Here is a 25,655-nt window from a genome sequence, read left to right as displayed (position 1 = left end):
GCAACCATCAGCACGTTCTATTTTTTATCCAAACCATGGTGTGTCTTGTACATTAGAAAGTGTTTTAATGCAATTCTCACAGAGAACACTTCCCCGATCTATTATGGGTTTCTGCTGCCAGAGTGAATGGGATGTGTCTCCTATTACGTTTTCTAGCTGGAAGTACATGGAACCCGTGGGAAGTGCAGCTCTTCTCAGACTATAGCGTTCTCAGAATTTTCTTCTTTTAAGAGGTTTTCTCTCTAGAAGGACCGTCCCCTCTACCTATTTCTTGTCCTACTCTTGTGCCCCTTTTCCTGGCTTTCCAATCTCGTAGCTCATGACGCAGTAGTCACGACTGCGGTTCTCTCCCGCCGATCTTGGGGCTTCTCCACACGCTGCCCTGTCACCCTGAGGTGCTCTTCTCCTAATACCCTCTCCGGCTCCTTGTTAGCTCATTTACATCCTTCAGATCTCAGCCAGACTGGAGGCTGAGATTCCCCATTCAGATCAGGTCTCCTGTGAGGCTCTCAGATTCTAATGTATTTTATTTTGCAGTAACTTAACACGGTTTACATCACTAGCTGATTTATGTGCTCCCTTGATTGATGTCTTTCTTTCCCACTAAACTCCATGTTGCAAAGGCAGCATCTGTTTTCTCGCTGCTAAATTCCCAGCCACCTAGCCTGGTGCCTGGAACAGAAGCTACTGTTTGTTACTGGCTGAATTAGACAAAGAACGAACGAATGGTTTGGTGTGGCTCAGTTTTCTTTCCCGTCGTCTCAAACTCCATTTTCGGTCTTGTTTGCCTTGGAGTTCTGGCATCCCTCCTTTGTTCAAGGCCAGCCTTTATTACATGAATTCATATGTTTTATTGGGCAGGCACATGCTATTATATGAAGATCAATAAAGGTGGTTTTTATTATTTTGGGAAATGCTCATCATTTCCTACTAGGACTTCGAGAGTGTCCTTTACTTTAATATTTCTGGTTAAAGTTTGCTCTTGCCTTCACAGCAGGTCTATTTAATTATTAATATTTACTTGAATGTTCACCAGGCCAGGACTGTATTTCCTAAGCAGCACCATCATCTGCCTGTACAAAAATGACACTAGCCTCTTATTCCCTCTATGGAGCTGACTTTTTGTTTTTTTTAAGACACACGGAGTTAAGGGGGCACTGTATGTGAGAAGCTGGAAAAGAGCTAGAGGGTCCATTAAAATCAGCAAATAGTTCATTTCAAATGCTTATGTATCCTTTCAACTGGGCCAATTCAACTCTATGAGGGGAGGTGGGGCTTCATTTTGTAGTGTGCTTTGTGATTTGTGAAGGGATTTTCTCATCTTGTCTCCTGTCTCTGCAGATCGAATGTCAATGGCTGGAAGGTTCTAAGAACGTCCAATTCTGCACCTTAGATCATAAGCCCAGATGAAGACTTTGCTGGATAAAAATAATACTGTGGTTTCTATCCACCTGTCAATCATCTCAAAATGCTAAGAGGAAATAACTCTGGATGATGAGGCAATGGGTATTTGCTTCCATCTGTCTGCCTTACTCTATTTTCTGCATTGCCTATAATGAATAGTGCTAGTTTTATGTCGGAGAAATACCCATGTAAGCTCTATTAAATATATCACTCATAAATTCTTGCTTTCATGGTCCCATGCTTCAAGAGCCCACCCGCTTTGAAGCATGGAGCTTGCTTCCCAGAAGAGTCGGTGGGAGGCTGGGAGAAGCTACATATATTACTTTTAGTGTAAAATAAATTATTCTGGCAAAAACAGTTAAGTGAAGATAGAACCATGCTTTTGAATTTCATTTGCACAGCAGTTCAGTCCCTCTTCCTTGGGGTTAGCTATGGGAGCAACCAGCAACAAGATGATTTCTTCCCTCCAACCCCAGTCAGAAAAAAAAAGAAGTATTCTAACCTGCCCCGGCTACTGTAACATGTAGTGAATCATAAACTGGTCTGTTCTGCCCAGCATTTTGCTTTTAATTTTACTTGATTCAAATAGTTCGTTGAAGCCAGTGAATCTCAATTCTGAGATGGTGATAAAATATTCACGCTCTTAACAGTTTTATTAATTGTGATAAATGTATAGCCAGCATGCTAAACAATTATGATCACGAAGAAATATGGTGCCATTACATTTGCTCTAAGTTATCTAATATCATGGAAACAAATACTTATGTGGCCAGGGCTCGATTTACTGATGGGTTGTGTATAAATACAGATCACAAATCTCACTTTTTAAGTCAATAGGTTTTCATCCAAACACTTTTATAAGTGGTGTTTGGATTCCAAGATGGACATTTTTTTGTTTAAAAAAAAAAGATGTAGTCAAACTTTGGGGTGAGAAATAGAAACCACTTACAAAACACCACTATTATTATAATTTAAAACATTATAATGCAAGGGAATGGTAAGAGGAAAAGGAAAGAAGAGATGGAACTTTGGGGAGTCCCTTTTTCAGATCTGGGGGCTTACATGGCCTCTAAGAGCTGAAGACATCTATTCCTAGGAGCATGTTTCTTCATAAGGTGCTTCCAGAAGAGTCTGAGAGGTAGAATTCTCAAAGTGTTCAGGCACACAACTATAACAGGGAGGCATGGGGAGATTATCCTGAGGTAACTAAAGAAGAGTTGGAGAAGGAAAAGAGCATTCATGTGGAGGCACACTGAAATCTGTCTGAGGTGAATTAACTGAGCCAGAAGATTGCAACCAGGATGAAAATGGCAGCAAGGTATAATGTAGGCTGTCCTAACATCTAGCAAATGAGGAGCACAAAGGGAGATGAAAAGAAATAAGATAGTGAGTTGGGGGTGGAAGAATCTTCAGAGGGTGACCAATACACCATACAGCAGACACACAAATGTCCCAAGAAAACTACAGACTTCTTTGTAAATGACAGGTTTTCACTTATCTGAACTAAAAGTCACTTCTATGTGACTTTTATGTAGATGACATGTTTTCACTTATCTGAACTAAAATGCCACCAAGTGTATTGGAAAAGTGAAAATGGGAGTCTGGAAAAATACTAGGAAAAAGCAAACCATATAAACCCAGTTTCATCAGACATAAAACACACCCACGCACACACTAATAATTCTCACGGTTTGGACTAGGCGCTGGTCAGCCCTTGTCCTCTCTGATAACACTAGCAAGAAGCTAGACATGGCAGGTAGGATAATATCAATCTTCACCTCAAAAAAGTAAAAATTCAAGCTACAGAAAGAGGGGTCTGTGTGACTTCATTACAGGGCACCTTATCTCCTTATTTTCTACCTTGTCTCTCCTCAAATCCTCTTCTCCAACAGCTTGGGACTCCTTTATGCCTGTTGCTTTCCTTCAAATAGCAATTTTTCTCCCTACCACCTTCCCCCTTGGGAATCTCATACTCTCTTAAGGCTTTAATACACAGGATCACCTTCTGGCCAGGAGTCCCACCAGCTTTCAATCTCACTCCTGAACTCGGGCTTCCAAATGCCTGCTGCATGTTGCCTGAATGTCCAAAACAGATTTTAAAATGCCACGTATGAAACTGAACTGATCACTGTATTTTCTAGTCCACGACTTGCCTTTTCTGCTTCCTTGAATGGTACTGCCATGTCAGACACTCAGACCTGCAACTTTGAAGGAGACTCTGTTGCCTCTCACACTCAGTTAACTGTCAAGTCCTAGTGACTTGATCACCACCATATGTCTTGCATCTGTCTTCTATCAGTGACTATAGCTACAACTTCACTCTATTCATTGTCTTTCTCTTCTAATCTTATTTACACGCTGCTGCCAGAGCAACCATCCTCCTAAATGGATACTGTTCCACTCTGCTATTCTATTGTTCAAGAACGTCAGTGAATGGGGAGCCTGGGTGGCTCGTTCGGTTGAGCGTCCGACTTTGGCTCAGGTCATGATCTCACAGCTTGGGAGTTAGAGCCCTGCGTTGGGCTCTGAGATCTGCTTCAGATTATGTCTCTCTTTCTCTGCCCCTCCCCTGCTTGCTCACTGTCTCTCTCTCTCTCAAATACAAATAAACATTAAAAAAAATTTTTTTTTAAATGTCAGTAGATCTCTACTGTCAGGTGAAGTTCACCTGTCTTAGCTTGATGTCAGAGATCTTCTGTTATCTCAAGTGAACTTAATTTTTATTATTTTATTATTATTTTTTAATGTTTATTTTATTCTGAGGGGGGAGGGGCAGAAAGAGATGGGGGCAGAGGATCCGAAGTGGGCTCCACACTGACAGCAATGAACCTGATGCAGGCAGGGCTTGAACTCATAAACCGTGAGATCACTACCTGAGCCGAAGTTGGACGCTCAACTGACTGAGCCACTCAGGCGCCACTGAACTTAACTTTTAGACAAGGACTTCACCTCCTTCGTTTCGTGGAACATATGCTATGGCTAAATTGAACTTCTCAATATATCCTGATTGTGCCTTGTACTTTCCACCTCAAAGTAGTTCATTCTGTTGCTTTGCTTGGAATGACCATTCCTATGTCCTTGACACACATACATGTCCAACTTCCAAGTGTTTTTCAAGAATAAGCACACATTTTTATCTTGTTAATTAAGCTTTCCTTTGGTATACTAAAGTGGAAGGTGATCACCCTTTCCTTGAACTTTGACAGTACTTCATGTTTTTAAACTTCAGCACGTTTACAACTTTCTAAGTTGTTTTCTCCGATACCGGTCTTATTTACTTCTGAATTTCTTGACATCATTTAGTACAAGAAAAAGATAAGTCCCCTAAAGAGCTTAGCATCAGTAGGACGAAAAGTGCCCGTGAGTAACTGCAATACACTTAAGAATGAATACTGATGACTGAAAGGGCATGAAAATGATTTTAATCATATCTCTCTGTGGGAGGGTGAAGACATTCTATCATTTGCATAATACCACATATCTGGATGAAAACTGAACAATTCTGTCACTAATGTCATTCGCCCAAAGTCCAGAATGTCAAGTACTTAGTCAAATAACCTGGGTATCTTTATGTGACCAAAACCTATAAATGAGAGACTTTGCAACATAGAAACAACACTAGGGAAGAAACACATACTACTGGGGGGAACTTTAGTGGAAATTCATTTATTATCTCAAATTGAAAGCATTTTAGATTTAGGCTTGTCCCACTGCATTAAGAACTTACTAGCTATAACACATAGTCGGCTTTGTCTAGTTCTGCTCACTTTGTCTTGGGGGTGGGGTTAGATTTATAAAAACTTCACCTTTTATTCTGGTGGAGTTGGGGATGCAATGAGTGTCTCTTTTTGCTTAAAGAAATTGTTTTACTGCTGTGTACAGTTTATCTTCATGTTTATTTAATCCCCTAAAATAATCATTGCTTCAGGCTTCTCGCACACAGGATCCGTGACTTCATTCTGATAATCCTTGGTTTTGATTAATGAAACTTTAGTCAGTATTGTATTCACCTTTTTACGTTAGATAATGGTCTGGAATCTTCACGACAGCCATATATTAGTTTGTTTTTTGTACTAGATTGCATTGAATGGTTCCCACTCTGAGTTTGTAATTTAAGCATCGTATTGGCAAGATTCATGTAAAAAATCTAGCTAAGCCTCTAACAAGACAATGAATCTTTGGGAGGTCTACAGGTCTAGTCAGGCAAAGAATAAACAGAGGCTGCTAATACCACTGCAAAGCACAAATGCTGAAGCATCATGAAAATCTCTCTTAAGGGTGACACATTTACTTATGCTACAGACTTATTGGTGTTCACTAAATTCCAGCTCCTAACCTAAAACCCTGAGTGTGAATTAAAAGGCAATGCAGTTCCTTGCCTGATCAGTAAGCCATTGTTTGTTGAACCTTCTCATGAGGTTCATGTCACTTACCAGGAGGTTTGCAGTGTATGGGTCAAGTTTCTCATGTACATTTGTTTGCAGAACAGATCGTATATCTTAGTACAAACCATTTATGAGAATTCTCTAAAGCTGCCACCAGCCCTCTGGGCCACTCCATCATTTGATAAAGACAGTTACAAATGTCTTATATGTTGGTGATCTATGAAATTAATTTAAAATGTTTAATGGAAGGGCGCCTGGGTGGCTCAGTCGCTTAAGCATCTGATTTGGCTCAGGTCATGATCTCACGGTTCATGAGTTCGAGTCCTGCGTTGGGCTCTGTGCTGACAGCTTATCCTGGAGCCTGCTTTGTTTTTTTAATTTCTCTCTGATTTTATTTTTTATTTTTTAAATATAATTTATTGTCAGATTGGTTTCCCTACAACACCTAGTGCTCATCCCAACAAGTGCCCTTCTCCCTGCCCATAGCCTGCTTTGGATTCTGTGTCTCCATCTCTCTCTGCCCCTGCCCCACTCACACTCCAACTCTCCCTCAAAAATAAATAAAACACTAAAAAAACTAAAAAAATAAATGTTTAATATAAATTTATACTAAAGGTTCAATACCTTGAGACTTGGTGTGAAAGGAGTATTTGAAAAGGCATCAGTATTTCCCAATTTGAAATGCTCAGCTGAGCTCAAGTTGTTTTAAACACAGTGCATCCCAGGAACGCCCACTGAATTACAACTTTCTCTAATCTCTCCTAGGTGGGTCGTGCACATTGGAACACTCTTGTCCTGGATCTGAATTCTGTTCCCTGTCAGGACTGTAGTGCTCCCTTGGGTCTTACTCCAATTCCCTTGAACCCTGACAACCACCTCCTCACTACAAGTCAGGTTGGACTAGGTTCTCCATACCCCTAGTCACTGGAAGGGGTCCTGTTTTAATCCAGAGAGAACACAAATATGGCTCTCCTTGAGTATCACCACTGCTTTACCTATTTGCCTGAACTCCATCCATCTCCTCCCTTCAACTCTTAGGGTCAGGTAGATATCTAGGATATCAAAGGCAGCCTAGAATAGATATACTTCTTTGAATGTCCTTGGACATTATAATGTGACTGTTGGCATCATCCCCTCAGCCAAGTTGGCCAGCTGTACAGCTTTCCGTATTGTGTAAAGACACCCTGTTCATAACTAATCTTGCCACTTCAGTTAGTTTAGTACTCCTTATTCTATGCCCATTGAGTTCTGTCGTGTCTGACTAAATGTTAGTTCTTTAATTTTAACTCTTTAATTCTAACTCTTCTTTACAATTTAAAACACACATCCTACTATTTATTTTCATTAATTCCCAAGAGAAGTAATAAATCAGTTTTTGCAGTCTGCGTTGGGTAAAAATACTTTGTAAGTCTATTCTTTGATGGACATTCTGTCAGATGCACAAATAACACAAGAGAAACTTACTAATAGACGCCCTTACAAAAAGACCTTCTCTAGCACAAACACCCCAGAACCCTCTCACTTTTTTTGTCTCATTCAATAAAACAATAAAATATTTAATTTAGTTCTTAGTCTCTATAGATGGCTGAGAGAATATTCTTGTGTTAGATGAAAGAACACAGACATACCACAGCTTAAGACACAATGTATGGAGTTATAATGGGTGATAAAGAAAGCTAGAGTAAAAAGGAGTATTACCTTAGGATCATGTATTCCAGAAAGCTCTTCATAGATCTTCTCGCCTACCATGACAGCAGCCAAGTTCGCCGTGTATGTAGAGAGGCAAAACATACAGAAAATGGCCCAAAGGTTCATTAGAAACCTGCCAGTCCAGCATTTGGGGGGTTTGATGGCTGCTGTTCTACCAAACAAGAGGGCATAACAGACATTCAAGGCTGAAGAGAAGGAGAAGACTTTACTTCTATTTCGCCCCTTGGGAGTCATACCAAAGGGGCTCTTCCATTCATACAGAGTGAGGAAGATGGCAGTGATGTGCAGAGCCACAAAAATCCCCAGCCACATTGTCCAGTGGAGTGGCCACATGAAGGCTCCAATGGGAGCCGCTGTGTCTCGGGTCCTCACTAAGATGCCCAAGCTGGTGGAAAAGAAAGGGCTGGTAAAATCGATCACCTGGCTTCGTGCAGTATTGATGCTGAAGGAAGTGACTGCCAGGTGGGCTGACCCACTCAGAAGATCACCCACCAGCCCAGTCCAGTGCCCATTTTTCCAGGCTCCATACTTGCCATCCCCAACAATATAGAGGTCAAAGTCAAAGTTCATGTCTTCCGCTAGCTTTTCCAGCAGATCAATGCAATATCCATAGCAGCACTTCTTGAATTTGATGGGCACTGTATCATTACTGCTATGGAGGCTGCTAAAAAGGCCGTCCAATACAGAAGAGTCATTAGTCAAGGGGTTTAGACAGAGTTGGCCAGCAGGACACAAGCCTTCATCATCTACCTCCCGCGTGAAGACAAATGGATGCTCGATCAGGGTAACCACTCTCAGGTGTAGTTTACTTGGATGTTGGAAGTGGGTTTTGTGCCTCTGGGCCTGCTCTGGCCATATTCCATAGTCCATGACAATCTTCCCCCCTTGCCATCTGCCCAGGCGGGTCCACATTGGCTTTCCCATGGGGTCATGTTGCAGATTCCAGATGAAAAAGTTGTTTTCTGAGCTGATGATAGTGGAACCTTTTACTCTGATGGAACCACTGAGGCCTCTGAAAGTGGTGTTAGCTAGAAACCTGGCAAAGAGGAGCAAAGGCAAAAAGTAAGGAAGAGAGGTGAGGCCAAAGACAGGAAACAGTGCTCATCTTTGCTTCCCTATCTTAATAAAAAGAAACTCTAAATTTTTTAAAGGCATTGCCTGTAACTTCTTCTGGAATTAATGAATTGGACTCCTTCTAAGAAAAGAGTCCTATTTCACTGAGCAAATGAGATCTCACCCTCAGGTTCTAACATCTGGGTTAGGTGCTTGGCTCTTGGTCTTACTCCAGATACCTTTTCTTCTCAGTTAAGGGATGTGTTAATTGTTTCCCATTGTTAACTGTTTATTCTATATTCTTACAACTTTCTAAGCTATGGAGGTTCTCAGCATCTTTAACATGTATCATTTCTACTCTTCACTATATTCTGTTGCAATGAAATCAGCTCACCAAATTTCTTTTTGGGGCAGGGAATGAGTTTTAATAAGTATGCTTATACTTTTATAATTACTTAAAAATTGCATCCGTAATTCCAGAAAACAGCCAAATTTTACTTTCAATACTTCTCTTTTCAGAGTGGAACACATTTGTCCCCATGAGGCCAGTCAAAGCAGCAGGTATGTTGGATATCATCCATGGAACAAAGTGAAAGATGATAAATAGACTTGCAGATCTCAGGATAGCCTCAGGCTGCCCTCCCTCTAAATCATTAGAGAAAAACAATTGGCTCTGGCTCTGGAGAGAGCTTCTCTGCCCAAGTCAAAGAAAGGAAAATTACCAAGTGAATGATATCCTGATTCCTAACCCTGAAACCAGACACTGTCAAGTATGTTCTGATATGGGCAAGACAGGAAAATGCTTGGTCAGAGTCTGGGAAGATAAGGCACTACAAGGTAACATACAAGCTTGGGCACTTTTGTACTCTTAATTATGGCCTGTGACAGAAGAAAAGCCTAGACTTTAACGTCAGACACATAATCTCTGTTTGAATTTTGGTCCAGCCACCTTCTAGCATCGTCCTTGGAGACCAATTTACTAAACTCTTAAGATTCAGTTTTGTCTTCAGCAAAATGGGGAAAATAGTACTTCCTCCACTACAAGAGTTGGAAATAATGCATGTAAAATATATACCACACCTTTTTACACAGGGCAAATGTTTTGGATATGGTAGCTATTATTTAATGTCATTCAAGTTGTTTCAATCAAGGCTGTCCCCAGGTCACTTTTCCCTATCATCTAATAGGATTTCTCTTGTTGGAGACACAAAGTACTGCATTATGAGAAACTCATAGAGGTTACCCAAGACCTATGTTAAACTAAAAGGAATTACAATGAAACGTGGAATATAACATACAGGTTTTTTTGAGGAATCAGCAGATACAAGTCTAGGTTCTTGGCAAAACACATTCATCCATTACCTGCCACCAGCATTACTCAGTAATTGACAAATGCATACACAAGTATTAAGAAGTTATGCTGCCACAGAAGGGGCATAGAAAAATCAGAAAGTGTGAAGAATGTACTAATTTTCATTAGAGATATAAATGTAAATCACATTTGAAGATTGCTACTATCACTAAATGCAATGAAACTGCTCATTTTGGTAGACTGCATGTAATGGTTAATTATTCATGTTAGCACTCCCCGGTGGGACTCTACCAGTTAGAATAAATTCTATTTTGCAACAAGTAATGAAGTCTCAGTTATCTTAGATTTTAACATAGTTTTATGTTTCTTTAGACAAGTAGGAACCAAATCATTAAAATATACAAATCAATCAATCGATAATTACCTAGGTACTATAAAGGGTGACTACAATTGTGTTTTTAATGAGCAATCTACTATTAGCTGTGTCCACACACACACACACACACACACACACACACACACGTGCGCACACACACATACACGCTGACAGCCTAGGGAACAAAATGGTTTGTAGTAAATAGGTTAATTTCATCTGGTCAATTTGTTGATCAGGAAAGTAAATCTGGAGTTGTAGGAGACGCCCTTTACTATTTTAAGAATATCTGGGGCTTAATGAGTATAGATTTTTAGCTGGATGGACCCTTGAAGGACTGCCACTGAAAAAATACATACTTAAATCATCTCTGAAAAGAAATCTTTCAGAGATTATGTAACTCTCTCATTCCAGTAAAAAGTATGTTTCATCAATATGTTAAGTCACATTCAATATGGCCGTAACTCAAGGGCAATGCTCAGTTGTCTCCGAGGCATTCATTTCTCACAGAAAGACTAATCAATCTGCATCTAAATGTCTTCAATTTTCCCAGGCCAGAAAACCCAGTGCCTGCTTCATTATGCAATTGACACCAAGAAATTGGGTCTCAGAGAATCCCCATTTACAGATCATCTGTCTATTTTATTTCCGTTTAATGGAGAAGGCAAATTAAAATAATTTCACTGATAGCTTTTAGTTATAGTCACCCTCACTATGTATTCTTTGTAATGTAATAAGAGTGTGTAGTAAAGTTTCAGTGCCTCCCTATACTAGTTAAAAAAATTAAAAGGGTGAAATCTTACTCTTGCTTAAATCAGTTTCTATCATGTTCCTTTTTATTCTGCCCTATATTCTTCTTGGATGAACAAGAAAAAGAAAAATCGGGAATAACTTTATTGGCAAGAGAAACTGATAAAAGCACTGTTCTTAACATTAGAGTTACAGAGATGAAAGGCACACTCATTCTCAAGGACCTTAAAGTCTACCGATGGGGAGAAAGAAAAGCAAACAGGCAATGCTCAACCAGTATAATGGGTGTCATGTTAGAGGTAAATCTGGGTGCCATTGGAACAGAGAGCAAAGGCACTTGCACATTCTACTGTAGAGATGATAGGAAATCTTAGAGGAGGAGGTGTCAGAGTTGAGTCTGTAAGAATGAATAGTTAGCCAGGAAGAGAAGCTGGGGACTGATGCTATTCACTCAGGGAGATGTGTGTGCAAAAGCCACAGAGTGCAAGCTGCGTGATGATAAGTGTGAAATAAGGCTGGAGATGAAGGTGGGAAATGAATTTCAAAAGGTCTGAGATTATGATGAAGGTAATGGGGAGCCATTGCAGAGATTTTATCTGGGGAAGGGCATGACCATCAGATTTGATTTTAAAAAGTTTTTTTTTTTTTTTTCCCAGCCAGCTATATAGGCAATGATCTGTAAGAAGGAGGGGGCTGAGCACACTTTCATTATGTGGGAATAATGCTCCTTCCCTCTTTTTCTTGCTTCTCTCTCTGCTAGCTTCATAAGGGGCTTAAGGTGGCAAAAGCTAAGGTAATAGCAGTGTAAGTGGAGAAAAGATGGCAGAGGCAGGAGATATATATTCTTCAAAAAGAAAAGTAGTGATTTTAAGGCACCAAATGTATAGCGTTGCATTTAGCACACAAACCACACCAAGAATGTGTGAAACTCAGTTTGATGGAAGGTCACATATATAAGTCCTGGAGTATTTAGCTGAATATCAGCTCAGTGTAAGCCCATATAGCAATGTGGGTTTTAAAAAAGAGAAATGTGATCTTAAATTCTTTCAACAGAAATTTAGAGCCTGAGTCACAGGGACCAATAATATCACCACACTCTGTGTTGATCACACTACTGCTCTAGCCTAGAAATGAATTCTAAATAAAACTTCCGGCTTCCAGAATGTTCTGAGGAAAGGTAGGGAGGTGGAAAATATAACAAGGGGTAGAAGGCAGAACAATCGAATTAGAGACCAGGGTAGAAAAATATGAGAAAATAATGTAGGAAAAGCAGATTGCAACTAGACTGTAGAGGTTTTCCATGTCCATTTTATGAGATAGGATTTTATTTAATAGGAAAGGGGGACCCGTGAAGACTTCTGAGCAGAGTAATGGATATAACCAGAGGTCTGCATTGTTAATATTGATCTAGAGACAGGTACACTGTGCATATAGAAAGGAAGAGATGGTGACCAGGAGACCACTTAGAAGAATATGACAATAGCTTTGTCATGTATGGTAAGGGCTTGGATCTCACTCTGAGTAAGAACCTAGTTTAGCACCATGCCTTTCGTGTGGGCTGTTTAACAAAGCAGTCAGGTATCCATGTTTTTTTATCAGTACACCTCCCAAGATACCACTCTGCTTGAAAGAATGAAGCTCATTAGTTAATTTGCATTGAGGTAACTTATCACTTTTGTAAAAGCTCCCAATTATCTCACTAATTAAGAATATGTGTTGAGTTGTACAGGAACCGAGATAAAATGTGTACTTTGCAAATTATATAAAAACTGTTTTTGAGACAGTTCACGGTGTAAGCAAGATCAGTGTCAACTACATTTAAGATACATTTTAGAAGCCACATTTGCACACAAGACTTGACATGCTAATTAAAGGATTTTCTTATTCATGAAAACAAATGAACAAAGATACTAAAAACAACACGTCCCCCATTCACTCATTGATTCATTCAACAGTACTATGTGCCAGGCACTGTGCTAGGTAGGGAATACAGTAGTGAGCAAAACAGATGCAAATCTATGTAGCTTATAGTCTACTGAAAGAGACAGAATAAATGTGATAAGTAGGTACTCTGTATGGGATATTAGAGCTGCTAAGGGCAAAGGAGGAAAAATAAAGCAGAGTAAGGAAAGAAGATGTGCCTGGGGCGGCCATAGTGGGGTGAAATTTTAAATGAGAGAGGCTAACAAAGGCCTCTCAGAGAAAGAAGTATTTGAGTAAAGAAGTAAAGAGTAAAGAAAGGGAAGGAGCTAACTGGGAGGAGGAGATCCGGGTAGAGCATTCCCTATAGAGCGAGCACCAGGTTCAGCTTTCTTGGAAGTGGGGTCGTATCTGATGTGTGAGGAACACAGAGGGGAGTGAGGGGGCATGAAAGTTTAAGACAAAGTCAGAGAAAATTTATGGGTAGTGAGAGCTGGGGAAAACACATGTTGTGGGTCACTGTAAGGACTTTGTTTCTTCTCTGCCTGAGACGGAAAGCCAGTGGTGGGTTTTGAGCTGAGAAGCAATTTGACATGACTTCCATTTTAACAGGATCACCACAGTGCTGTGTTGACAAAGAACTGAAAAAAGACAAGAGCAGCAGCAGAAGGACCAGTTAAGGGGCTGTTTCCAACACCCATACAAAAGGTGATGATGGCTTAGCCGGAGGTGGTAGCAGTGAAGGTGTGAAGAATTAGTCAGATTTTTGAAGGGGGGGTGGGGGGATGGATGACAGGATTTGCTGATGGCTCAGATATGGTTGCTAGGAAAAGGAGAGGAAAGGATGACACCAAAGTTTTTGCCCCAAACAAGTGGAGGCCTGGAGTTTCCACTGAGAGAAAACTGTCAGGAGAACCAGGTTTGAGGTAGGTGAGAACCACCAGTTCAGTTTGCTTAGGTTAAGTTAGAGATAACTTACAGAAATTGAAGTGTAGATGTCAGATAGGTGGTTAGCGATGGTGTGGAGCTCAGGAATGAGGTGGGACTGGAGCTACAAAATTGGAAGCCTTCCCTCTGGACACGATATTTGTGCAGATGAGAAGTCCGAGGAGTAAATCTGGGGCTCTCTAACACTCGAAGGTGGTGCCGTTGAGGAAGGACTAGCAAAGGGAACTGAGAAGCAACCAGAGAAATAAGAGAAGAGCAGGCTGTTTTGGGTGCTCGAAGCCAAGTAAAAAAGGTGTTTCAAGGAGGGGCAGTGATCAAGTGTGTCAAATGCTTCTACATTCCATAATAATAGAATGTTAACTGCAGTGTTTACCTAATTACATTATTCATGTACTATTTTTACTTTTTAAAAAGTTGTTCTAAAATTTACCGAAGTTAAAGAAAAATCTCTCACCAAAAATAATGTCATGTTCTTATAGATTTTAAGATCTGCTGCCCCCTGACTTCTCATTCATAGCATGTAGTTTTACCGGTAATATGTTTTTATATTTATCATAAATCTGGATCTTTTCTTTCTTTTGAACTAGTCCTGGAATAACCCCATTGTTTCCAGTCTTCATTTTCACCCCATAGGAACCAAACCATTGTTTAAATACATCTTCCTCCTCCTGTGTCTTCTTCCTTGGCCCAGTTGTTCATAGGTCATGTTTATTTCTGCTTTGATCTTTTCTTCACTCAACTTATCTTTGTATATCTACTGCCCTCCTTTGTTTTGTATTTCTTTTTTAAATTTAAAAAAAATGTTTATTTATTTTTGAAGGAGAGAGAGACAGAGTGTGAGTGGAGGGGGGGTGGGGGGGAAGAGAGAGGGAGACATAGAATCTGAAGCAGGCTCCAGGCTCTGAGCTGTCAGCACAGAGCCTGACGTGGGGCTGGAAGTCAGACCGCAAGATCGTGACCTGAGCTGAAGTTGGATGCTTAACCGACTGAGCCACCCAGGCACCCCTGTTTTTTATTTCTTTTTAAATTGTCCTCTTATCTTTGTTCCTCCCCCACCATTGCCACCTTCCATTAATCTTATTTGTACATGAGGAAATCTATTTTGCTCTGTAGAGCCATAAAATTTATTTTTCCCTTTGGGAACTTTCTTTGTATCATTAAAAAAATCTGTATCCTCATTCTTGTATGTCTTGAAAAATGAGCTGAATCTCTTTTTCCATGATCATCTCATCATATTTAATATTCCGCCCCTGAGGAATGAGAGATTTGTTCATCCTCCACAAAGCTTCATAACATTTTTTAGCCTGTGAGAACTTCATTTTGACTTTTTGCCTTTGCCTGTATTACTGTTGGTGATATTCTCTCCAACTTCCCTCCCACCAACACCACCTAATTCTTGTCAGGTTGACTTGTTCCTATGCAGTGAATCTAAATATTTATTTTGTGGTCACTTTTAATTTAGCTCCAGAGCTATTGACTACACCAGAAGCTCAATAAAGCTCTCTGAGTATGAAAGAAGGGAATACTTCTTTTTATATTTATTTATTTTTGAGAGAGAGCATGCACAAGAGCGGGGAGGAGCAGAGAAAGTGGGGGAGGACAGAGGATCCAAAGCGGGCTCCATCTGACAGCAGAGAACCTGACGTGGGGCTCGAACTCACAAACTGTGAGATCATGACCTGAGCTGAAGTTGGAGGCTTAACAACTGAGGCACCCAGGTGCCCCACAAATGAATATTCTTAAAGTTTCTGTTCTTCTTTTACTGGGGGTGGGGGAAAAAAGGAGAGTTGGGAAGAGATCTACTAATGTTCAGAAATCCCATCTTTTCTCCATGTGACTCATTATCTACAATCATGTTAACTGCCAATCAAAACTCACATTCTCCAAAGTTCCAGACTTTGACATTTGTCACAAATTAGTACTCACAGTTTTTTTTTCCCTGTTCTTTATCATTGGAGGGCCCCAAACTATTCTTTCTTTGGATAGTCTTATGTCTTTTAGAGAATTTACACCCAGTTCTGATCTTTTACAACCACTATAGAGATCCAGTTGTCTGAATTATTAGCTATTTATATTTGATGTTTCTATTTTAATCCATGTGTGTGATTTTTCATAATTCTTCAAGACTTTTTTCTATTCCTCCTTATTCTCTAAATTATCTTCATTTTGTGTCTCTTCCCCAGGCTCTAGATGGTTTCCCCTTCCTCCATGTTTCTTAGTTTCTGGCACGTGGGTTAATCCATGGTTATCTCATTATTTCTTTTTGTTCTTTCCCTTATTATTTAAAAAAAATTTTTTTTTAATGTTTATTTTTGAGAGAGACAGAGACAGAATGTGAGTGGGTTGGGGCAGAGAGAGAGGAATGCATAGAATCCAAAGCAGGCTCCAGGCTCCGAGCTGTCAGCACAGAGCCTGATGCGGGGCTTAAACTCATGAGCTGTGAGATCACGACCTGAGCCGAAGTCGGACGCTCAACCGACTGAGCCACCCAAGCGCCCCTTTCTCTCTCTTTTTTTTTTCTGAATTTTCTCTTCTTTCTCTCTTTCCCTCTCTTCCTGTCGGTGGACTTTGTATAACAGAATTGTTATACAATATACAATATTTTGTCATGTTAAAAGGAGATCTTATGTTCAATGAGCTCTTGACCATCCTCAGTTAATCACTGAGTTAACAGTAATAGTTAATTACTATTTTGTTATTGCTGTTGTTGCCACTCTAGGCCCCCTCCCATTCCCTCTGAAATCCATCTATTTACTTCCCTTTATTATTTTCAATGTTTCTTTTACCATCTAGCCACCCCTCCCCCATCCCCATTTTTTTCAATAACACCGGAGACCCGTTTCCTATTTGTATGGCCAGCTATTATTAGTTCAGCTTTCACTTTGTGGCCTCTTTCATTGCAGCAGACCCTTGCCTGATGACATGAATTTGTCACCTTAGCCACAGAGTTACCCAAGGTACAATTCTATCAAAGGACATTGCTTTCATTTTGTTCTCCGTGCATGGGACAGCACTCCAAATTAAACATTAAATGTAGACAATTTCTTGAGCTGTATGTGAAAGATGCCTTAACTGTTCTTTCTAATCCTTCTTATTGATCCTAAAGTGCAAGTATTTGGCAGATGATTACCTCCATCTTTGACTTTTCTAACCCTAAGCCTGTGAGGGTGTGGATTTTGACATTCTCCGCATTCCAGAAAGCAGTCTCTTCCACAGAGTGACTGGTAGGAATAAATAAATCCTTTCTTCCTACTGCTCTGCTTCCTAACACTGCAGGCTGTCAAGCTGAAAGAGACTTCAGCGTTCATCTAAGCACCCAGAGTACTGAGTCATCTTTGAATCTGCCTGGCCAGAGTTACTGCTTAGTAATGTTTGTGGGGTAAATGCAATTAGACCCATGTCTTCTGCTCGGATCGGACATGAGAGCTCTTCATCACTTTGCCAAAAGAATAGGGCTCAGCCAGCCAGGAAGTATTTGTATCTGCAATTTACAAATTGTTCAAAGAATTAAAATTCTAATACGTTTTCCCCCGAATGATGGACAGTATCAAAAATAGAAATTGGTTCAATGGGAAACCTCTCTGAGGATAAGGAATTTAAAAGGAATTAGAAATTGCTAAATTTCCTTTGAACAGAGGGCCCCACATATTTTAATCATTGATCACATCAACTTACAAAGCTCACCTTTTAAAATAAATTTCTATCAGTTAAGGGACAAGAGCAACAGGAATTTAATAACATATTAAATATACATATGTACCAACATGAATCATGTGGGTCTATGCTTTGCCAACATCAGCAAAACTCAGTTACTTACAAGTGAAACTGCAGAGTGGAAGGACAGTTCCTGTCCTTCTTGGCTTTTTTCCCAAGAGGAGGAAAATAGTAACCTATGTGATTGTGTTCATATACATTCTGGGCTGTGTTACTATTGGTGTGAATAGTACACCTCAAAAAATCAGACACATGGATATAACTCTCCCTTTTCTTGCTTTCGTGAGCCACAAGTGACAGGCTGGCGCCTTTTGCTTTCTGTGTTTTTCTCTCACATTTGTGTTAGAGCTGTTCCATCCTCTTAAGCTGTTTTCCTTTCCTTCTGAATTTTGGTATGGACCTTGACTCTTCTCCACAATTGTGGTCTGTGCCCAGCCCTTGGATTGCTCCTGGTTGCTTTGTGTAATACCCCAAATGAATTCATTCTAGCTCTCCGGATCTGGCTCCAGCACTAACCCAGGTGCTGATATCCCTTCAGTAATAGCATAGCCCTTGCATTGGCACATCATGCAGTATTTTTACCAGTCATTCATCCATCCAGAGATTGAAGATTTGGAGACTGAAGTGGCCTGAGAGATAGATCTGGAATTCAGAGTGGAGCTGCAGTATTGCCCTCTATACTTTCATACCTCTTCTTGACATATTTCCAAATTTTATAGTAGATGCATACAAAGGAAAAAGTCAACAAAGAGCACAATATCCTCTTTGGCAAATAAAAGCTTGGAAGCTCTCCTCATTTGGAAAAATTCCATAGTTTAAAACTTGCTGGATGCTGGACTAAGCAAATTTGACTTGTTTTTATCAAAATAGGGTCCTGAGGGAATACCTCTTTTCTAATGTTCCTTATTTGAGGCTTCCATGACTTAGTGAAAATTTCAGACTCAGCTCTTGGCATGATTTAAGTGACACAGAGAGAGCAGCAAGTTCAAAGGATTTCAGTGAAGTTAGTTCAGTGGCAGGGGTTCCTACTGGAAACATCTGGAAACACAGACCTTAAGCGTAGGTCCCTAAGATTCATGACACCAAGGCATGTGCTTTCTAGAAGTACTGACACCTTGGATGCCCTAGCAGACAGGGCTAACTTAGGAGTAACAGTTGGACACACTAGGTCACCACACAGCAATGGATTCTGCTTGAAGATACAAGGAACCAGAGTTACCAGCATCCAACCCCTGGCTCCTATGCTGAATGCAACTGCATCTTCTCTAAGTACAACTGAAACATACAGGCTAACTAGTTTGGCTCAGTAGGGTCCTTCGGACAAGAATGCTTATACAAGAGTAGTCATGCCTCCTGATTTATGTAGCTTTTGACTGAAAGAATATGAATTACAAAGTAATGGAATCCCAATTAAGGAAGGTTTATATCAATTCTGAATTGAGAATTTGGATTTAGATGAACTGGTTTAAACCTTCCCTTATAAAGTACTAGCTGAATGACCCTAGGTATACCACTTGACTTTTCAAGGTGGGAATCCTTATTGTTATGGAAATTAAAGTTTCCAAAGATTAAATAAATTCACTAGGGTCATGGTGCCAGCAAATTATTGTAACCATGGGTAAGAATATTCAAAATTCGAATTCTATCCTGCAGCCTCAAGTTCTTCTGGACTTCTTTTAACATCCAGGAGTAAAATGGGGCCCATCAATTTATATCTTGGGATTTTTTAACAGAGATTGTTTTAGCCTTTTTTTTCTGAAGTTTCCTAGTGCCTCACAATACCTGGCACATAGTAGACTGTACACAATATGTGCAGAATCAATAAGTAAAGCAGCATTTGTTATTAATGAAAGCCTAGTGAATCTTGGTATTGTCTTGGTATTGCTTGACTATGCAAGTATAAAGATGAACACAGCTTGGACGAGTCTCTAGCATGCTGGACCATTCTTCAAGGACAAATGAAGAGAGGGCCTAACAATGCCAGCTAATGCAAGAGAATAATCACTAGTAGAATGGGTGTTGTCTCACGAATGATAAACAGCTCAGTCAAAGAAAGTGGATTAAAAAATACATGGGGGGGGGGGCACCTGGATGGCTCAGTTGATTCAGCGTCCGACTATTGATTTTGGCTCAGGTCAGGATCTCACAGTTCGTGGGATCGAGGCCTGTGTCGGGCTGTGTGCTGACAGTGCAGAGCCTGCTTGGGATTCTCTCTCCCTCTCTCTCTGTCCCTCCCCTGCTAGTGCGCTCTCTGTTTCTCTCAAAAATAAATAAACAAACTTACAAAAAATACGGATAATTAGAGGAGCATATCCTCTCTTAGTGAGAAAACAGAAGGGGGGTTGTAAGCTTCCTGAGATCAAGGTCCCGGTTTTCTACTCTTTATGTCTCCAGCATTAGCCAAGGGCCTTGCCTGATATTCACAACAAATGTTTTTGAATGTACAAATGAATTAATCATGGCTATCTGATAGAGAACTGACCTGCAGAAGCTGTTCAAAGAATAAAGGCAAGATTCTATGGCCTGTTTAGAAGCTAGAGTCACTATCAGGACTATAATTAGTAAGCCAAAGGGTCAGGGACTTCTTGGGCCAAGAGAATGAGGGGTCTGTCAGTAACTAGACTCTTGGAATTCTTAAAGACCCAGTAACAGTCTTTGTTCATGCTAAGACTAACCCAAGGGAGCTCTTTCTCTAACAACAATAGATTCATTAGCATGCAGGGCCCAAAGAGAAGCATGGGCAAAAGCCTAACCCTAGGAACAGCAGGTCAAACTACTCACTTTCACTAGAGTCTGGTGTTTACAGTGCAATAAGGAGTAAAGGTGGGCAAGACTAAAACCAATTTTGAGAAATAAAAACAATTGTGTTATTGTAATGGTCTAAAAAAATTGCTTTCTAGGTTTTTATGCTGTATTACATTATTTGGTTAATTTGTTACAGTTTGGTTAATTGGTTAATTTGGAAATACATCATGGCTAATGTTCTGCCATTCAGGTGACATCCAGATGCATGCAAAGTGCAAACTTCTTAGCTTGGCATAAAAGCCCTGTGTGGCATGCTATCAAATTAACTACTTTTGCACAACCATGTTGAATCCCTTTCATATTCAATGTATGCTCCAACGGTACCAAATTTCTCTTTTAGGTCTTGGTTCATTTACATATGCCATTTCCTATGCCTATGAATTTGTTCCAAACCAGAAAATGACTTATCGTAAGATCCGATTCCAGTGTTTCCCCCTCAGTCTCTGTCTATATGGACACATCTCTATTTTTAAGAGTCACGTATCCTTTTGTTTACAATCATTTCCCTACTTTTCAACGTCATGCACTAGGCTGTCAGCTTGAAAATGGCAGGATGCATGTCTTCATTCTGTCTACCTCACCCTAGTTTAACAAAGAGTTATTGGCTGCACAAAAACACCGACACATATGCACTTCGGAAGTTATTACTGAATAATATACTAGATACCATCACTTCAAATAATTAACATTTAATAAAACAACTTGCAAATAAATTGTTAAAGATTACACTATGAACTTAGTCCCCAAGTGGTTTTGTCTACATTTACATATTTACATATTATTTATGTAATATTATATATTATAATATTTACATATTATTATTTTATTCGAGAGAGAGAGAGAAAGCGAGCACACTGTGAGCAGGGTAGAGGGGTGGAGGGAGAGTGGGAGAATCTCAAGCAGGTTCAGGCTCCACACTCAGCAAGGAGCCTGATGTGGGGCTCGATCCCATGATCCTGGGATCCTTGACACGAGCCAAAAATCAAGAGTCAGACAATCAGCTGACTGAGCCACCAGGTGCCCCTACATTTAGTTATGATGGGCATTTGCTCTGGCATGTGGGGACCCTGGAAGAATAAAATCCCTTACACCTGTAATTACATCTATGTACTCTGTCTTGAGAACTGTTTTTTCTAGTCTAAAAGCCTATGCTCAATGTCCATGTTTTTGGGTGATTTCATTAACATTTTAAAACGCTAACAATTCTGTCAGCCCAAACTAAAAATGGCTTTGTGAGAAATGAGAGCTTGCATAACTGACACTCGCTATTCATGGCTCATTATCCTTGGGACTTTTCATTATGCCGTGAAGAAGTGGGGTCAGCCTCACAAAATTTAGGAACAATTAAGAAAATTACTATATGCAGATGTGACTTATGGACTGAGAATAACGAACTTCCTAAAAGACTGTATTCAACAAAATAAATAAGACTGATGGAAATTCCACAGATGTTTTATGGCTTCAGGCAGCTTTTCAGTTATGCATTATAAAAAAATCTCCTTCCAGAGATTAGCCCACTTCTCTTGAACCTTTCCTGAACACTTTGAAACTTTCTCTTTGACTGCACTCCTCAGGGAGTCTAAGAAGTCCTAGGCCTATTTCCTGAAGTTCTTGGAGTTCGCTCTCAAACACATCCATGGATGTGAAAATACTGCCACTGACCCTCATACATTGTGAATTGCTGCCAGGCACCAAACTTTACATTCTTCTCTTAAACTTTCAAATTTTGTGGGATAAACATGTAGAAACAGCCACAAGGGCAAAAGTTATCCAAGACCCTCACATTTCATCAAAAAGGTAAAAAAAAAAAAAAAAAAAAAAAAAAAAAACCAAGAAAAAAACCAAACCATGTTTTTAATTTAGACAAAATTTTATTTGTCTACCAGCACCTATTTTTCTTCTACAGCAGAAGATAATATAGGATGTAAATATAATAAGAAATTTCCTTTCCTTCTTTCTGTTCCAATAAATGTCTATTAAGTGGCTGCTATGTGCTAGGCATTAAACTACGCTGAATAATAGTGTCTCAACAGAATTTCTACTTTAGCTCAGAAGTCAGGCACATGGACAAATAATGATGATGGAATGGGCTAAGTACCATCATCTAATTTCATGTACAAAGTGCCATGGGATCCTTGTGAAAGGAGGCATATAACTTTAATATAAATTAAACCTTGAGGAGCCAGAAAGACCAGTTTGATCTTGATAAAATGAACCCCTAGGGTATATACAACCCAAGTCAACAAATATTTCTCCTTGTAGTTTGTAAATGTTTTTAAGATCCAAACAGAATCATTTTCCTTGTGCTCTCCATTGCACATGAGACAGAAAGACACTAAATAACTTAATGTAGGTTTCATAGGGTTTTTTTCTTATCTGCTGTTTATGATTATCCTTCCAAAATGATGACTATTCAAAATTATAAATAAAGGTTTTGCTTATATTTTGTTATGAAGGAGAATTTTCTTATCCCAGTTAAAATCCTGGGCCTCAATTATGTGTTAGTTCAAAAATAGATTAAATCTTAATAGTGGCTGCAAAATAAAATATGCAAAGACTTTAATCTTGTGGAAATTAAAATACAACATGGGGAAAATAGAAAGTTCAGGTGATGACAGAATATCTAATTTTATCATCAGTAGATTCCTAATAAATAACTTTTGAATTATTTTATTGTTTTAACAACATTCTTTAGGGAGTGTATAGGCTGTGGGTAAACTGCCAATGCATGGCATTTGGCATGTTGCCTTGTACATTAATAGGTGCTCAGTCCATATATATAGGATTCAATGTAAAATGCTTACAACCTCCTCACACCTTATCACATAGTCATGTCTTCTTAAAAGGCAATTCACTATACAATGGTCTTTTGTTTCTCAATATAGTAAGATGTCCTTGTTCCAAGGTCTGCCTGCTCAGTCAGAAGAGCATGCGACTCTTGATCTCAGGGTCGTGAGTTCAAGCCCCACATTGGGTGTTGACATTACTAAAAGTAAATAAACTTTAAAAATGGGACCAGCCTAGAGCTAAGACCTCACCTCCAAAATAGCCAAAAATTCTCTGATTTGGTCTCTCTGATCACAGGTGGTCCTTTTCAGGAAAAAAAATCTAGGTCCCTATAAAATACCTTCTAAGGATATTCTCCTTTTCCCAAGTATCATGAAAACTAGTTCCAAATGATGGGTTATTCTTTAAATTAAATGGACTTTTTCATTCTATCTTGGAACCAGATTGAGAAACTGGAGAAGAAAGGTACCTAATTAAAAAGAATATATATGTGTGTGTGTGTGTGTGTGTGTGTGTGGTGTGCGTGTGCATGTATGTATTTAAGTAAAACCCTTGTGGAACCCTAGTGCTGACTATCTATCTTCTATCTATCTATCTATCTATCTATCTATCTATCTATCTATCACAAGGACCCCATGGGTAGTAGGATCTATTGTTATGCCCATTTTACATAAATGGATATAAGACATAGGAAACTAAGCCTCAGAGAAGTTAAGTAACTCGACCAAGTCACACAAACAGTAAGTGGCAGAGCCAAATTTCAAGCTCAGAGAGTCTGGCTCCAGGGTCCATGTCTTTAACTACTACTCTATACTGCCTTAAGTATCACAGCCTGGGAGGAAAATGAAAAATCCATTTCCTGCTTGACTAATTTTTTTCTCTATATAGATTCTGAGAGATGTGTCCAAGTCTGTTGATATGAGAAAGAGTGGGCAGGAACAGAAACATTTGTTGTGTTTCTGCTATGAGCCGAGCAGTGTTAGATACTTTTCATATATAGTTTCATATCTTAATGATCATAGGTCAAGCTATTCAATACAATCCTAGCTTATTAATTAGAAAACTGAGGGTCAGAGTTTTAAAATAACTTGCCAAGAACAAATAGTTAGTAAGCAACTAAGCCAGGGTTTAAAAGCAGGACTGTGTGTTCCCTATTGTACACCACGTGCTTTCAAATCTACAGATCAAATTCCAGATGACAGATCATGGGATACTAGCCTATGTAACCAGAAAGCCTCTCAGAAATATTATTAGAGTTTAAAGCTACTCAAAATCAAGATTTCTACAAAGGAGATAGATAGGGAAATTCTGCTTCTTGTCAAAACCCTATGAATGGGAATATAACACAGGCCTCGCATCCTACCTTGATAAATATTGTCCTGAAGTGAGATTTGCAGTTTCCACATCCATGCAGTTCATCGTGCTGGGAATAAGAGCAAGTTCTGGCTGGATCATGGTGGCTGTGGCTACAGCTCTTGCGACCAGCTCCATGGCATCTTGTACATAGTACTCAAAGATGGACTCTGTTGTTTTTCCATGAGCAATGAGCCCTAGGGGCAGACCTTCTGTCCTCAGTTCCTCGACGTTTTGAGAATCCCCTAGCACCCAACGAAGCTCAGGGGGAATTACTCCAAACTGGGTGGTAATTTCAAAAATCCGTCGGATACTTTCCATGTCACAGCCAAACATCACCATTGTGGGCGTGGTGTTCTTAATACTCTCAAGCTGGACCTGCAGGAAGCTCAAGAGGTCCTCGGTGGAGGAGAGGTTGGTGGTGATGTTGATGATAGACCCGAGGTGGAACTTGGAATTATTCTGGGTAAGGATGAGGAAGTCGGTGATGTTCCAGTCTTCCTGGCACAGCAACAAGCTAAAATTGTACCAGTTGTTCATGGTCAGGACTGAGACAGTGACATCAGCGTCAGAACTTAATGAATTTTCTAAACTCAGCTGTAGGTGAAGGGGATTCTGTATTTAAAGATATGAAAAAGAAGAATTAGAAAGCATTGGCCAAAGATGATAACATAGGGTACGTTTGCTTTCTTAAGAGGCTTAATCCTTTATTTTTCCCTGAGATATTCAAATGCTTCTGGGATAAAATTCCCATCATCTGGAAAATTATGTTTCCTATCTAATGGAATTATTGATTCCTGACAACTGATTTCCTTGCTAAGGCTACCAGAGGGTAAATGATTTCTGATGTAAATGTCAGGGCTGATGCAACCGGTCTTACATTTTTATCAGGCTTGCCTACCTCCTTATAGTTTGTCCCCTTCATGTACTCCATTTCTAACTATGGCTGTTATTAACTTATTGGTTAAATTCTCCTCAAGTGAAATTTAATTATTTTAAATAATAAGAAATAAGAAATTATGTTTGCTTTCCTTTAAAACGAATAGCAGGGAAATCTCAAAACAGTGCAGGCACTTGTATAAAGGTGGTGTGGAAAATGGATACATCCATTTCCTAAACTTTTAGCCTCTGAGGATGGCAT

At 39.7% G+C, this 25,655-nt stretch overlaps 1 protein-coding gene across 1 annotated transcript in view; it reads right to left on the bottom strand.

Moving 5' to 3' along the window:
- The window catches only part of GRIN3A (glutamate ionotropic receptor NMDA type subunit 3A), a 168,820-nt gene that overhangs the window by 90,897 nt on the left and 52,268 nt on the right, over positions 1 to 25,655 (bottom strand). Inside the window, exons 2-3 of the mRNA XM_015068959.3 lie at positions 24,525 to 25,129; positions 7,488 to 8,535 (exon numbers count right to left, since the gene is read on the bottom strand). Coding sequence (XP_014924445.2) covers positions 7,488 to 8,535; positions 24,525 to 25,129 — 1,653 coding nt within the window. The remainder of the gene's footprint in view (positions 1 to 7,487; positions 8,536 to 24,524; positions 25,130 to 25,655) is intronic.

This window comes from Acinonyx jubatus, chromosome D4, assembly GCF_027475565.1.
Source record: "Acinonyx jubatus isolate Ajub_Pintada_27869175 chromosome D4, VMU_Ajub_asm_v1.0, whole genome shotgun sequence".
Lineage (NCBI taxonomy): Eukaryota > Metazoa > Chordata > Mammalia > Carnivora > Felidae > Acinonyx > Acinonyx jubatus.
The sequence above is the reverse complement of the archived record's forward strand: the minus strand, read 5'-3'. Positions and strand labels throughout refer to the sequence as shown.